The following is a 15,711-nucleotide window of genomic DNA, read 5'->3' as shown; positions in this document are numbered from 1 at the left end:
ATACCTCCAGGCTGTGTAAGAGTTATTTTGACCAAGAAGGAGAGTGATGGGAGTGCTGCGGCAAATGACCTGACCTCCACAGTCACCGGACCTGAACCCAATCGAGATGGTTTGGGTTGAGCTGGACCGCAGAGTGAAGGCAAAGGGGCCAACAAGTGCTAAACACCTCTGGGAACTCCTTCAAGACTGTTGGGAAAACCATTTCAGGTGACTACCTCTTGAAGCTCATCGGGAGAATGCCAGTAGTGTGCAAAGCAGTAATCAGAGCAAAGGGTGGCTATTTTGAAGAAACTAGAATATGAAACATGTTTTCAGTTGTTTCACCTGAAGTTTATCATTTTCACAAGTTTATCATTAGCAAAAGGCTCATGGGAGTGCCATAGAAACGTGAAATGTTAAAGCTAATTAAAACAGGAAAAGGTACTGGGTGGAAAGGCAGCTCTTTAAATACTAGATTAAGACACGCAGGGACCTATTGTGATGATCTGATACACAATGAAACAGCAAAAAAAAAAATTATGAGTGTGTCCAAGTCCATTTTAAAAGCAGAAAAAAACAGACAGCATATAGCAAGGTGGAAAATCCTTAGATGGTCAAAACAGAGCCATAATACATCTATTCAACTGCTTTAAAACATGATCTTAGTTCATCTATTGTTAGCTGTTACTACTTTAAAATTCGTAATTTCTTGGTTTTCAACAGGACCTAATTTCCATGAGTAATATCATGTGCCCAACAGATAAACTGAAGGAAAGCTCTAGTCTTCTCACTGTGTAGTGTATAAAACAAAACAAAAAAAAAAGAGAATAAATAAGGTTTTTCAGTCTTTTGTGTGTTCAACATTGATCAGAGAGGCAAAAACAGGGCATCAAGTAGTGAGGTTGCTGTGTGGTGCAATTGTGGTCCAGGAGGAATTGGTGCACTGACGATTCTGTGTTTCAGGGTAAATTATCTCCTCCATTGTGACATAGGTGCCAGTAAGGAAGCCCAGAACTCCCAGCAGTGCAATCAACAAATTTTTTATAATATTGGTAGGAGGTGGAGGAGAGAGGATAATCAATTCCAGAAGAGGAGGGAAAACAAGAGCTAGTGCTGAGCTGCTGAAAGCTCCAACCAACGAGATCACCACATCCAACCGGGGCACCAGAACTGCAACAAGGCCTGAAAATACACACCACAGTCAATCTGAGAATATATATCATCCATACATATAGCTAAAATTATATGCCCACCTTATGAAATTATTCAACACTCTTGATTTCTCCATGAACAACAAGTGTTTGTTTTTGGTGACAAATACTCTTTAAATAAAATAAAGTGAAGTGATTGTCACATGTGATACACAGCAGCACAGCACACGGTGCACACAGTGAAATTTGTCGTCTGCATTTAACCCATCACCCTGAGTGAGCAGTGGGAAGCCATGACAGGCTGGCAGCAGTGTGTGGGGATGGTGCTTTGCTCAGTGGCACCTTCTCGGGATTCAAACCTGATTATGGGTCCGCTTCGTTAACCACTAGGCCACCACTGCCCCACTGTGAATGGCTTTGAGATTGCAGTGTAGTCTTTCTCCCTTAGCACAAGCCTAATCTATCTTCTTTCTGAGCTCCAGACTAATTTCCTTTGTCATGGCATGGTGAGTAACAGCAGCATGTGTTCCAGTGCTCTGTTCCTTTTTATGATGACTGAATGAAAACATTCACAAGGCTAATATTTTTGACCAACCCATTTTTACTAAAAATTATATATGAAACAAGCCCATATGATGTATTTTAAAATGCAAAATGTACCATAAGCTACTAAATAGACCTGGCAAATATTTGATTACATCAAGTTTCATTAATGGAAAATATTTCATAATAATTTCATAATAACTTCAACTACATACAAATATATACCTATATAAATATTTAAAAAACTCACAAGTTAAGCAGACCAGAAACATTCTGAAGAGAAGCTCTACTGGTTGCTTCCAGTTATTTCTTGAATGCTCCAGTAGGGGTCTGAGCAGAATCTCAACTGGGACAAAAAACTGAATAGCAAAACTCACAAAGACACCGAATGAATAGAGCACCTTCACCAACTGGTTTGTCCTGCAAACACACAAACATAGACATACACATCATGTGAATTTCAGCCGTATGTCAAGGGTTACCTATGTGTATATTTTAGCACATGTATAGGAACTGAACTGCTACACACTACACTGTGTGCACATTTATTAAGCAAGTGCGTATTCTGAACAAATTGTCATTTATATGTATATATTCCAAATCACGAGTTGTACTTAATCCATAATATGCTTCAAAGTACTCCAAAAGTACACCTGACCTATTGAGAACTTGTGAATCCATCTTAAACAGGAGATTTAAGGTAATTTGAAAGCATTACACCTCTTTGAACAGTCTGGGAGGCTGTAGTTGCTGCTGTGCAAAAATCTGATTGTAAACAGATAAAGAAACTGACAGATTCCACAAATGGCAGGATTATTATTGTTATTGAAAAATGGTGGCTATATAGGCCACTAATTTTGTTTGTTAACAATTCTCCTGTTTATGTTAATAAACAAAGTGAAACGGTAATATTGTATTGTTTAACATAATAATTCTGCACACTAATACTTGCCTAAAAATTGTGAACACATCTCATTTCCTTTCCTATGCTTCACATGTATTAACATTTTGTATTGACCTTTAGCACTGTATATGTTCTCTATTACAATTAATCCTCAAAATGCTCACTTACCTAAAAACCAGTCCCTCCAGGAATTCACGATGTTGCAATTGCAACAATTAATGCAAATTCAGCCAATCAGCATGAATTATACACGTTTTGCACTTTTGTCGAATCACTGCCATTTTGACCTATTGCTATATTCATCAAATAATAAACTAATAAACATTAAAACTTTTGAATTGCACAATCAGTAATTTATAAATGATTTTATATCTTTACCTGGGGAATGTTGCTGTGAAAATGCAAGTGAGACCTCAGCTGATCATGCATGTCTGAAACTCTCTGTGAGTGCTTTGCAGTAGAAAAATGTTTTTCAAGTAAAGAGTACATGTGAAAGTGAAGTGATTGTCATTGTGAAACACAGCACAGGCCACTACCCCCTCTGCCTCAACACCACCTTGGTACCTTCTTAGCTCCGCCCTTCCCCAGCACCCTGGAAACATTTAAAACTCCCCACAGTCCTTTTCTAGAACTAGAATGCATCTGTTTCTCAGGTACTATTTATACTAGACAGCCACTAGACAGCCACTGCGTGTCAGTTGGCTGACGTCAACGTCATTCTTGCACTGGGGGCAGTAGTGGCCTAGGGGGTAGTGGCCTGTGCTGTGTTTCACAATAACAATCACTTCACTTTCACATGTACTCTTTACTTGAAAAACATTTTTCTACTGCAAAGCACTCACAGAGAGTTTCAGACATGCATGACCAGCTGAGGTCTCACTTGCATTTTCACAGCAACATTCCCCAGAAATAAAACAACTTTTGTTGCAACTTAAGTTGCCGCAAATTCCGCCATTTTAGATCAAATGATCAAAAAAATCACAAAAAGCTATCGCAAAATCCTGGAGGGACTAAATGTCTACTTACTGCCATTGGCCAAGATGTGTGTGTGTGTGTGCATACCAGCTATTGTGTGGTAGGTTGAGTGTGATGCTTCCTTTGATGTCATCACCAAAATGAAGGTAACCCAGTGTTGCCAAAGCAATGTACAGGACTACAACAATGGCCATTCCAATGTTCAGAGCCTGTGGGAATTGTGCAGAGTCTTTCATCTGATTCTCCAGAGGAAGCACCTGCATGCACATAAACACAATTGCAACGAACAACAGAGAGTGCACAAAGAAAATGTAAAACTGAAGGTACAAATAAAAAATATATATTTTTTTAATTAAAGAGAACTCACCACACCAATACCCTCAAAAGCAAAAATGGCCGTTCCAAAAAAAAAAGAAAACTTCCTCCAGCTTGAAACCAGTGGCAAACGCCGAGGATCACCAACATCCTTAGAGAGATATTTAAAAAAATAAAACTACAATGATCAAACTGAATACATTTTAAAATAATTATGTTCTTAATTCATCTGATTGACCAGCTCAGGAAACACCCCAGTACTCAGATGTTCCAAAGAAATGAAAGACATACCACTGTTATGTAAATTATTACACAAATGTTTTCATTTTCAGAGACTGGAAAGCAAGTCAGGTTTGAAGGAAAGATAGATGGCACTACTGAAAGGGAACTGGCACACAGGTTATGGTTATCTAATATGGACAAAGGCTGATTATGTCATACACAAGAGGATCAGTTTGAAGGAGATTGGAGACTACAAAATTATTTAAAGACATTGTTGGTAGTATATGGAAATATTTTCTGAATATGATAAATGCATGTACAGTGTGGCAAAAAAAAGTGACCGCCATCATTTGTGCAAGTTGTCCTACATAAAATGATGAGAGAGATCTGCAATTTTCATCATATGTATACTTGACCTGTGAGAGACAAAATGTATGATAATTATTTTAAATAAGCACCTACAAACAAGCAAGAATTCTGTCCCTCAGAGAACTGTTAGTTCTTCCTTAAGATGCTCTTCTGTTAGTTCAAACAGGTCTCAAACAGGACTCAAACCTCCACCATGGACAAGACCAGAGAGCTGTGTAAGGACACCAGGAACAATATGGTACACCTGAACAAGACTGTGACGAGCCAATCTACCACAGGCAAACATTTGAAGCAATTATTAGTAAATGGAATAACTGACAATCATCCTCGACCCGGGGCTCCATGCAAGATTTCACCTTGTGGGGTACAAAGGATCTTTGTAACAACCACGCAGCAGTAAACAGACCACAGTAACAAGGTCACTCTGCTTTGGGGCAGTGGTGGCCTAGCGGTTAAGTAAACAGCCCCGTAATCAGAAGGTTGCCGGTTTGAATCCCGATGCCCCCCGGGCACCTGTCATGGCTACCCACTGCTCACTAAGGGTGATGGGATAAAAAGCAGAGGACACAATTTATTGTGTGCACCGTGTGCTGTGCTGCAGTGCATCACAATGACAATCACAAAAAAAATGAAAAATTTACCGTTAGTAACACTACGTCATCATAGATTAAAATCCTGCAGCGCTCGAAAGGTCTCCCTGCTTAAGCCAGCACACGTCCAGGCCTGTCTAAAGTTCGCCAGAGACAATCTGGACGATCCAACGGAGGATTGGGAGAATATCATGTGGTCAGATGAGACCAAAATAAAACTTGTGTTTGGAGGGAGAAGAATGCGGAGTTGCATCCCAAAAACACCATACCCACTGTGAAGCATAGGGGTGGAAACATTATGCTTTGGGGCAGCTTTTCTGCAAAGGGAACAGGACAATTGATCCATATTTAGGATAAATGAGACCACGTATTGTGAGCAAAAACCTCCATCCATCAGTGAGAGCATTGAAGACTAAACGTGGCTGGATCTTCCAGCATGACAAAAATCATAAACACACTGCCCGTGCAACAAAGGAGTGCCTACATAAAAAGCATTACAAGGTTCTGGATTGGCCTAGCCAGTCTCCAGACCTCAATCCAATAGAGACTCTGTGCCCAGCAACAGAGTCACAGCTCTTGAGAAAACCTACATGGAAAAATGGGCCAAACTTTAGCCACTTGGCTCTCAGCGGAAACATTCTTTTTCTCTCCCTCCCTTTCCTATTTTTCCTTCTTGCTCATCTCCTCACGTCAGGTCTATTGTCTCATACCTTGAGAGATTCTCCTAGCCCTGCTCTTCAAACTAACCTGAGCGTTCTGCTGTTAAGTATGCGGCTGGTTACGCGATGGACTGCTACAAGAGGTGGAGGGCCGTGTGCCTGGCAGCTTTTTCCATGGAGTACATCGAGGATATCTACCTATTCCATGAGAACAGGTCTTATGCTGATGGGATTATTCATTGCCATAGTTTTTTTCTTCTTTTTTTTTTTTTTTTTAATTAAAAACTAGGCTGACTGGGATGATTGATGGGTTGGGCAGAGCTGTGACTATAAATTGCAGATTGGACAACTTCACTGTGACTATCGATTGCAAATTGGATACCATCTCGGAGAAAGTCACAGCTCTGCAGGAAATGTTGCCTGAGTACCAGTATGGACATTAATGCCAAGACCTAAAAACAACGATTGGCCTCCCCTAATGGTAACTGGTCTCTGCTTTGGCTGCTGCTGATTCATGTATATGTATTGTCGGGTGGATGGCCAGTTTGTCACTGGTACTTGTGATATGTGTACTAGTGACATGGTGTATTGGAACAGTAATAAAAAGGGGTTTCATAATTATCATAAAAAAAATACCAGCTACAGTACTTGCAAACCTGGAGAAGACCTCCAGGAAACATTTGAACCAAGGTTACATTACAGTATTGAGGTGATCTTTTGCTACTGACCGAATACTTATTTTCTGCACCATTATACAAATAAATTCATACAATGTGATTTCCTGGATTTATTTTTACATTCTTGCCTCTCACAGTTGAAGTGTACCCATGATGAAAAACTCAGATCTCTCATCTTTTTAAGTGGTACAACTTGGACAATCAGTGGCTGCCAAATACTTTTTGCCCCACTGTATAAGCACTGATTAAGTCCTTACATTGCTTAAACAAACCATTATATTTTCTTGATATGAAGATGCAGAGGATAGGGGGAAATGGAGACGGTTAAACCCTAGGTTAAACCCTAACAGGAGCAGCCAAAAGACAGTTATTATATGGAGTTGGAGTCCATTATAATCCCAGGACTAAAATACACTGAAACTTACGCTGGTGATGTAAGCAAATATGAAGATCAGGCTGGCTGCCATTGCGATATTAGCAAGGGCAGAGAGTATTGCCATGGTGCGCAGGTCTGAGATGAAGGAAAGGAGGATGAGGAAGGGGAGAAGGAAGATCATGTAGAGACGCAGATCAACCCCTTCACACACTGCCTCAGTGTCCAGAGCATCCACGTTGTTACCTTGACTGCCCTCCACCACCTGCTCCGAGTCAGATATTTGCATTAGATCTCAATTAATTGGCAAGATATCCTGCTTTGCAAAGGCCAGTTAAAATATAATTGAAGTAAAAGTGATTATTTGTCACTGGGAATACAGCATAACACAGTAGAGTACAGTATACACATAACATATGCTAAGAGTGTGTGGTGGTGGTATTTAGAAACCTTGCTAGTTGGCGATTCAAACCTGTGACCTTCTAGGGTAACACATTTAGGTCCAAAGCCCTTTCAGTAGAGTAGACTGTTCAGCTTGCTCAAGCATTAGCATTTGCATTATTTATGAAACAGGCTTAGGAGCACTAACATTATATTGCACGCAATAGCCCACATTTTCTATGTATGCATGAATGTACACTATGTAAGAGAGTGTGTATAAATCTTACCTGTTTGATATTCTCAGCAAGGAAGACGAAGTAAACACTACAGAACCCCAACTGTGTTAGAACCAGGAAAAAGCTGACAAGTAGCCTGTTACATATACACATACATACACAGAGAAAAATTGATTTAATGGATTAATCCATGCATTTATCACCTCACACCTGGATTTTTAGTGCAGAACTTTGGCAGTTCCCAAGGTTTTTAAAACAAGGATAAAAACTCACATTTTCTCTGCAGCTTTTACTTAGAACTGGGTGATGTTTATTGGTAATTTATTGTTTTATGTCCTGTGGTTATGTTTTATTACTTTGTAACTTATTTTTATGTTCTAAATGTTTTATGCTTACTTGTATTTGTTCTTAGCAGTCAATTTTATGTACACGATACCTTGTACAGGACCTTGGTCAACTGGTTGTTTAAAGGTGCTCTATAAATAAACTGAACTTTAACTTTAAAAATGGATTTAATAGATTAATACTTTGATTAATTTTGATAGCAATTTGATTCTTATACACACCTCAACAAAACCATAAGACTGTGGGGAAATTACAAATACAGGGAGTGCAGAATTATAAGGCAAGTTGTATTTTTGAGGAATAATTTTATTATTGAACAACAACCATGTTCTCAATGAACCCAAAAAACTCAAAAAAACAACATCTCCACATTCACAAATATACATTTCTGACATTCAAAAACAAATCAGCGACCAATATAGCCACCTTTCTTTGCAAGGACACTCAAAAGCCTGCCATCCATGGATTCTGTCAGTGTTTTGATCTGTTCACCATCAACATTGCGTGCAGCAGCAACCACAGCCTCCCCAGACACTGTTCAGAGAGGTGTACTGTTTTCCCTCCTTGTAAATCTCACATTTGATGATGGACCACAGGTTCTCAATGGGGTTCAGATCAGGTGAACAAGGAGGCCATGTCATTAGTTTTTCTTCTTTTATACCCTTTCTTGCCAGCCACGCTGTGGAGTACTTGGACGTGTGTGATGGAGCATTGTCCTGCATGAAAATCATGTTTTTCTTGAAGGATGCAGACTTCTTCCTGTACCACTGCTTGAAGAAGGTGTCTTCCAGAAACTGGCAGTAGGACTGGGAGTTTAGCTTGACTCCATCCTCAACCCGAAAAGGCCCCACAAGCTCATCTTTGATGATACCAGCCCAAACCAGTACTCCACCTCCACCTTGCTGGCGTCTGAGTCGGACTGGAGCTCTCTGCCCTTTACCAATCCAGCCACGGGCCCATCAAGACTCACTCTCATTTCATCAGTCCATAAAACCTTAGAAAAATCAGTCTTGAGATAATTCTTGGCCCAGTCTTGACGTTTCAGCTTGTGTGTCTTGTTCAGTGGTGGTCGTCTTTCAGCCTTTCTTACCTTGGCCATGTCTCTGAGTATTGCACACCTTGTGCTTTTGGGCACTCCAGTGATGTTGCAGCTCTGAAATATGGCCAAACTGGTGGCAAGTGGCATCTTGGCAGCTGCACGCTTGACTTTTCTCAGTTCATGGGCAGTTATTTTGCTCCTTGGTGTTTCCACATGCTTCTTGCGACCCTGTTGACTATTTTGAATGAAACGCTTGATTGTTCGATGATCACGCTTCAGAAGCTTTGCAATTTTAAGAGTGCTGCATCCCTCTGCAAGATATCTCACTATTTTTGACTTTTCTGCCAAAGGAAAGGAAGTTGCCTAATAATTATGCACACCTGATATAGGGTGTTGATGTCATTAGACCACACCCCTTCTCATTACCGAGATGCACATCACCTGATATGCTTAATTGGTAGTAGGCTTTCGAGCCTATACAGCTTGGAGTAAGACAACATGCATGAAGAGGATGATGAGGAAGAGGACAAAATACTCATTTGCCTAATAATTCTGCACTCCTGGTTTTCAAGTTTTGCGCTGGTGGACTAAGCAGAGGTTTAAAGAAGGGAGACATATTAAAGATTTTGGATTGAAAAACAGGCTGTTCATCAGCTGATCAATTTTAAGATCTGAATCCTTGGCTCATGGACAGACTATGTTATATAAGATATTACTGTCATATTAAATGACAATTCCATTTTTCCAAAGTAACAGTTGTAACTGTTCTACACTTGTCATGTGCAGGACTGTCGTTGTAATTTTGGGCTCTTTGTTGATTTCTTTGAACTGCCTTTAATTCACTGGAAGTTTTTTTTTTTTTTTTGGGGATTTTATAAAGTTCACTCAAGCTACTGGAACATAAATCAAGTGTGTTTTATCACCATAGACTAATAGGGTGTTGTTCAAGAAAGAAACCACGGTTCCAAAATTTACACCTTCAGGCTCACTGAAAAATGGACAATTGCCCAAATGGTTAATATTCTAAAGTATAGTTTTGTAGTCCGATGAGAAGAAATTGAGTTGTTTCACCATATAAACAAGAGTTATGTTTGGAGGAGGCTTCCAAACCCAAGAACAGTACAAATTTAAGCTTTTGCTATAGCCTTCCTAATGCCCCAACCTAGGTGTCGGAACACGTCCTCTGTACATGTCCAAACCAATATAATCTTGCCTCTCTGACATCCAAACGTGTGTGGGGACTGTGCTTTGCTCAGTGGCTGCTCAGTGGCACCTTTGGCGGTTCAGAACCTTCTGTATATGGGTCTGTTTCCTTAACAGCTAGGCCACTATTCTTCACTTTGCTTTGCTCTCCTCATTCCAAAATCAGGATTTCTTTCTCTTGGGCTATTTTACCTTCCAAATTCAGCTCCTCGCCGTAGCAGCTGGAAGGAACTAGTCTGCATGCCAGCAGCCACTGTGTCACTGTAGCTCAGTGAACTCTTCTTTGACCTAAGAAAAGAAAAAAGGTGCAACATGGTGGTGTAAAAATCAAGACATCAAGTTATATTAATCCCCTAATATTAGAATACAGTACTGAGTAAGTGTGTGTATTTGGAAAGGCTCTCACTATTCAATGTATCAGAATGCTCCAGGCACGGAACCTAATGAATAAAATGCACTATTGATTCATCATTACCAAGGCACCTGTTAAAAAATGTCCACCTGTGCGGGACTGTGCTTCTTTTCCAAGCCACGGATCACATAACACCCGGCGGCAGTAAGAATATGACCTCAATTCCAGTTTAATAAACCACATCTCTAGACGTTATCTGTGTGTGCCTCATAGCTTCAGACCCTGGACCACTTTAACACATTGCAAGCCCACTCAAGGAGTTTAACACAATTTAACACATGGATCAAATAAATCTGATAAATTTTCATGGATAAATACATCAAAAGTGCTGTTTAATTTCATAAGGTGGGCTATATATTTCCAGTGTTTTGTGATTTGAGTGTGTGTACCTCTCACTTAGCTGATGACTGCAGTTGACCAGAATGTGCATACAATGAACACATATCACTCCAATCACCAGTAAACACACAGGACCCAGCTAGTAAGGAAAAAAAGAGACACAATCATTAAGTGCGTAGCAATTTTATTCTTAAAGTTTGAAAACACACTCACTTATAATCCACCTTTGGTTGAAACGGATGCATCTGCACTATGAACTAATAATGGCCAAAGTGTCATGAAGCAGCGGCATTGTTTTTGGATTTCACTATATGGCATGCTTCGGTTAAGGCATGTGGTTTGGAGCACTATTGGTGTAAAAACCACTGCAGATATTTAACAAAGGTTCCTTTGCCCATTACTACTTTGAGTACAACATAGTACACAGATCTCACAGTATTCATCTTTGATTCTCATCAAAAGGCAAATTTAAAAGTTTATGGGAAGAAAAAAACAAAACAAACTATGGTGATTGGGCAAAAACAAGACTGAACAGGCATTTGGTCCAGATAACCTTCAGGTGGAACAGTTGTTGGCGAGTTGGTAATTAAACAGCTGTATTTTACACACTGCCACTACATTCGGAATGTAACTTACAACAATTCCTGCATTCCTGAGTGCGAGGGGCAAGCTGAGCAAACCAGTTCCAATATTCCCCTTTAGTAAATGCAGTAATGTGTGGGCAAACCTGAAGAAAAAGAGTAAGACACAAGACATGAGTGATTAATGTACATTCACAACTATTAATTTGGCATTTGTTGACACAGAGCAGGTTATGCAGGAAATGTTTAATCTTTTTTTTTTTTTTTTTTTTTTTTTTTTTTTAAAGCAGATGTTGTGTGTTATCTTCATATCATTGACTTCATTCAATACACATTCATGAATTTACACATTTAGACAATTTTAATAATCTTTCAGAAATCATGACTAGTCATGATTAGTTAAAACTAAATTAATCTGAATTTATGTATACATATTCTTAAAATATGACTGCATTTTTTTGGATGTCAAATGGATGTCAAAGAAAACCGAAGGATTTTATATAATTGAATTAATAATTCCTGTATTTATTCAGAATTTTTGCCTCCGAATGATAAAACACTTGTGTTATCACAATACCCTTATTAGGAAATCTGTTTCAGAAATGTATGTAGGTGCATATAATAAGGCACAAAGAAGCGTGCAAGTTTGCACTTCCACATTTGCAATAATAATAAATTACATACAAGCAGTACTGTTTACAGAGAACGTGTGAATGGAAGTGCATAAACAATTGCTATACTTTCAATACATAGTCCGTTTGAGCGTTTGATGCACTGATTGTGTCTGCTTGAACACAAGCACTTGTTCAACACACGTTGTATGAAAAGCATGTGACCCTGTCTTTAAAATATCTCTGCAGCAACATGAAAACCAAAAGCACATGTTAATGACATCATTAGCTTGCCTTAGTAAAAAAAATCAATATAGATTTAACAATATTTTGGCATGTTTTTTCATTTCCCATGCATCACCCAATATAATTAAAGCTATTGTCCAGCCCCGAATAAAGTTAAAACTTTGTTTACGGTCCAAGACATACACAAATACATGAGTTACTCATGTGACTTGTTAAAATCAGTGAGGAAAATGTGATTTAACATGGAATGACCCCCATATTTTATTCCGGTGGGCACAAAGTACAAATGACACTACTCCAGAAGTTTCCTGTATCTTCACTGATTACAAAGAGGCAAACTAGATTAAGTTAATAAGTAAATCACTCACGTGATCCCCTGCTTCTGGCTGTGAGGCTCTGACTCATCTTCCTCAGAGTTCTCTTCAGGAACAGACTCCATGAGTGGAGTCAAAACCTCCAAATCTGCATTTAGAAATTGAAGTTCAAACTGCCTTGCTCAACCACATCCTTATAACATTTAAACATTTACAGCATTTATCAGACGCCCTTATCCAGAGGCTCTACATAGCAAGCTTTTTTTGTCTCATATTCAGTGCACTTCACAATTAGCACGTACACATAACCTGTAATGCCCCTGAAATGACACAGGCATCTGTTATCTGAATTTATAGTGAAAGTGATGTGATTATCATTGTGAAACACAACATTCAGCCACCACTATCTATTTTAGTATTAACACTAGTTCCTATTAGTTTACTTGTACGGTTTCTGTTTATGCAGAGACATACAGATGCAGTAGTTATGGATGCATGTTTAATCCAAATTAAAATTGAATTTAAATATATAATTAAGTTTCAAATAAAATGTTAAACTGAAACTTTTGCCTTAAACCCCTGCTGTTTCAGTCCCTGTTTTTCAATGTGTTGGACTAATTATCATTTTAATGGATATCAGTCTAATTAATGACATTCATATTAAGAGTCTTGTTATAATTATAAATGGAGCATTAGAGGCATAAATCATGTCATATGTTTGATACTCAAGTACATCTGAAGGAAAATATTTGCACTTTTACTCAAGTGGAAGTTTAAAGGGAGCCTTAAGTTTACTTTTAGTGGAGTAGTATTTTACTTTAGGTACCTTTACACTAACTGGAGCGGTTCTGGATGCATTTCAGTGTTAAACTGGTATATCTATGATGTATAAAACCTTGAACCTTGAAGTATGCGTGAGCAAAGTGGGTAAGTGTCGTGTTTATCTGCAACTCTGAACACAAGAGGAGGATCAGAAATTACTTGCTGTATTATTTACATTTAAGGCATTTGTCAGATGCCCTTATCCAGAGCGACTTACAATGTGTTTCCATGTTTCAATCACTGAAGTGATCAATTCTGGTTCACTAGGACCCCTAACTATGAATACAATCTTTTTATTCACCCTGTAGTAGTTTCTATACATAAGTCAGACAATAAGAAAGTTACAAGTTAATCTAAATATTCTCTAAAGAGGAAGGTCTTGAGCTGCCGTTTGAAAGTGCTCTGACCTCAACTGTTCTGACCTGAAACTGTTCTGACCTCAAGGGGAAGTTCATTCCACCACCAAGGGGCCAAGATGGAGAAGAGTCTAGATGAATGTTTTCCTTTTACCTTCAGAGATGGAGGGACCAGGCGAGCAGTACTGGAGGCTCGGAGTATACGAGGTGCAGTGTGAGGTGTAATAAGGGCTGTGAGGTAGGGTGGTGCTACTCCATGTTTGGCTTTGTAGGCCAGCATCAGTATTTTGAATCTGATGCAGCTTCTGGGAGCCAGTGGTGGGAACGTAGCAGAGGGGCGGTGTGGGAGAATTTGGGAAGGTTGAAGATCAGTCGTGCTGCTGCATTTTGTATGAGTTGTAGAGGTCGGATGGTACATAAAGTAAAAGTGATTGTCACATGTGATACACAGCAGCGCAGCACAGCACACACATTTAACCCATCACCCTTAGTAGGCAGTGGGCAGCCATGACAGGCGCCCAGGGAGCAGTGTGTGTGGACGGTGCTTTGCTCAGTGGCACCTCAGTGGCACCTTGGCTGATCGGGATTTCGAACAGGCAACCTTCTGATTACGGGGCCGCTTCCTTAACCGCTAGGCCACCACTGCCATAGAGGTAGACCATCTAGAAGGGAGTTACAGTAATCCAGTGGCCTGTGTTGATAGATAAGGACTGATTCATCTGATATTGTAGAGAAGGAGTATTATAGTAGTCTGGTAGTAAGTTAAAGGTTAAGGCATCTTTATTGTCATTGCTTGAGATTTGGGACACTGCTCTGGGCAGTGGAAATGCAGTCGCTCAAATTCACCTTCCACGCACCAAAATAAATAATTATTAATAATTAATACAAAATATAAAAGCACAGAAGCTGGAAAACAGCTATTATGAATAAGATACTGCAAGTAGCTAGGTAGTTGCCCTAATTTAATAAAAAAAAATTGCAGTGTACACAGATCAGTACGTTCAGAAAGACCCCAGCTGATCCTAAACGCCACCAAAAACCAACCCAGGCCACCTTTTCACATTCTATTGTTGAGAGGAACAGGTTCATTAGGATTAAAGTGAACAGGGTGTTCACGAACACTGAGACAGTGCAGGAGCATTTCGACGTCTTCTCATGTCTTAATCCATGACGTATATCCGGTTGGGAAAGACTCCCGCGGTAGTGGTTCTGTAAATGCGTTCATAATAAAGATGAAGCAGAGCAGCAGCAAATACATACCTACATGCTCGGCCATCATCGCCTTACGTTCATCTACACCGAGGGAGAGAAGAAGGCATAAATGGCGCGCAGCCTCGCTTTATTCGTTTTATTCACGCCGATCTACGAGTTAAGACAAAACTGTTGCACTACAGCAGCGAGGGAGCCACTTTTCCGGACTTGTAGACGAATCTCCACCGTCATCCTGCATAGACCGATCCCTGGCGAGAAGATTTAAAGAGCACCGCGCAGATCAGTCCTTAATACGGCGGAGGTGACGTCACGCTCCTTAAAGGGGCGTAACACACATCTGCAGACGATTTACCAAATCAATGCAAAATCTATTGTATTGTGTGTCCGTATAGTCAATATTCATAAGCTGCATAAACGCAAGAATATATCTGTTTGATTTATTTTGTAGTTTGGACTCTTATTACTTTCTGTGTTGAATTCATACATTAAAATGCCTTAATCCTATCCCGAAAAGGCCAGTTACTTTGGCTAAAAGAGAAAAAAAAGAAATGTCTCGGCATGTCCAAATCACATTTCACTTTTTGACTGTGTTTAAAACAGATATCAATGAAAGATGCAAAAAAAAAGTGCAATATCTCTTAATTAATCAGAGATATATAGGGGAGAGTGTGGTGACGTGTGCAAGTTTTTACTTTAATGTGTGGCCATGACAGTAATGCTTCCAACTAAAATAATGTAATAAATAATAAGGCTACCTAATAGCATGTTAACTTGGCCTACCTGGTTTGCATTCGGACTAGAACACAGTCAAACGTGAGCATTTACAGGAGTACCAATTTTCCACTTAATTATTATTT

The 15,711-nt window shown here is 39.5% G+C and overlaps 1 protein-coding gene across 2 annotated transcripts; it reads right to left on the bottom strand.

The window, feature by feature from the left end:
- Nucleotides 1–516: 516 nt before the first annotated feature.
- On the bottom strand, nt 517–15,155 carry slc36a4 (solute carrier family 36 member 4). 2 transcript variants are annotated; one of them, XM_028961681.1, is made up of 11 exons: nt 14,903–15,155; nt 12,519–12,612; nt 11,349–11,439; nt 10,763–10,851; nt 10,154–10,249; nt 7,426–7,510; nt 6,810–7,022; nt 3,920–4,018; nt 3,640–3,809; nt 1,924–2,093; nt 517–1,161 (listed from the first exon to the last, which is right to left on the bottom strand). In XM_028961681.1, the coding sequence occupies exons 1-11, from the start codon at nt 14,919–14,921 to the stop codon at nt 869–871; spliced, it is 1,419 nt and encodes a 472-aa protein (XP_028817514.1). In that variant the 5' UTR covers nt 14,922–15,155; the 3' UTR covers nt 517–868. The 2 variants fall into 2 exon arrangements, with proteins under 2 accessions (XP_028817514.1, XP_028817515.1); XM_028961682.1 differs by having other exon boundaries at nt 7,426–7,462.
- Nucleotides 15,156–15,711: the final 556 nt, after the last annotated feature.

Source organism: Denticeps clupeoides, chromosome 19 (genome assembly GCF_900700375.1).
Source record: "Denticeps clupeoides chromosome 19, fDenClu1.1, whole genome shotgun sequence".
NCBI classification, from domain to species: Eukaryota; Metazoa; Chordata; class Actinopteri; order Clupeiformes; family Denticipitidae; genus Denticeps; species Denticeps clupeoides.
This window is presented reverse-complemented; position numbering and strand designations above follow the sequence as displayed.

Coding starts and splice junctions, on each gene's coding strand:
- slc36a4 (XM_028961681.1), bottom strand. Junction 11,440..12,518: donor AGCCAGAAGCAGGGGATCAC/GTGAGTGATTTA, acceptor CTTTTTCTTCAG/GTTTGCCCACACATTACTGC. Junction 10,250..10,762: donor AGTCATCAGCTAAGTGAGAG/GTACACACACTC, acceptor TTCTTTTCTTAG/GTCAAAGAAGAGTTCACTGA.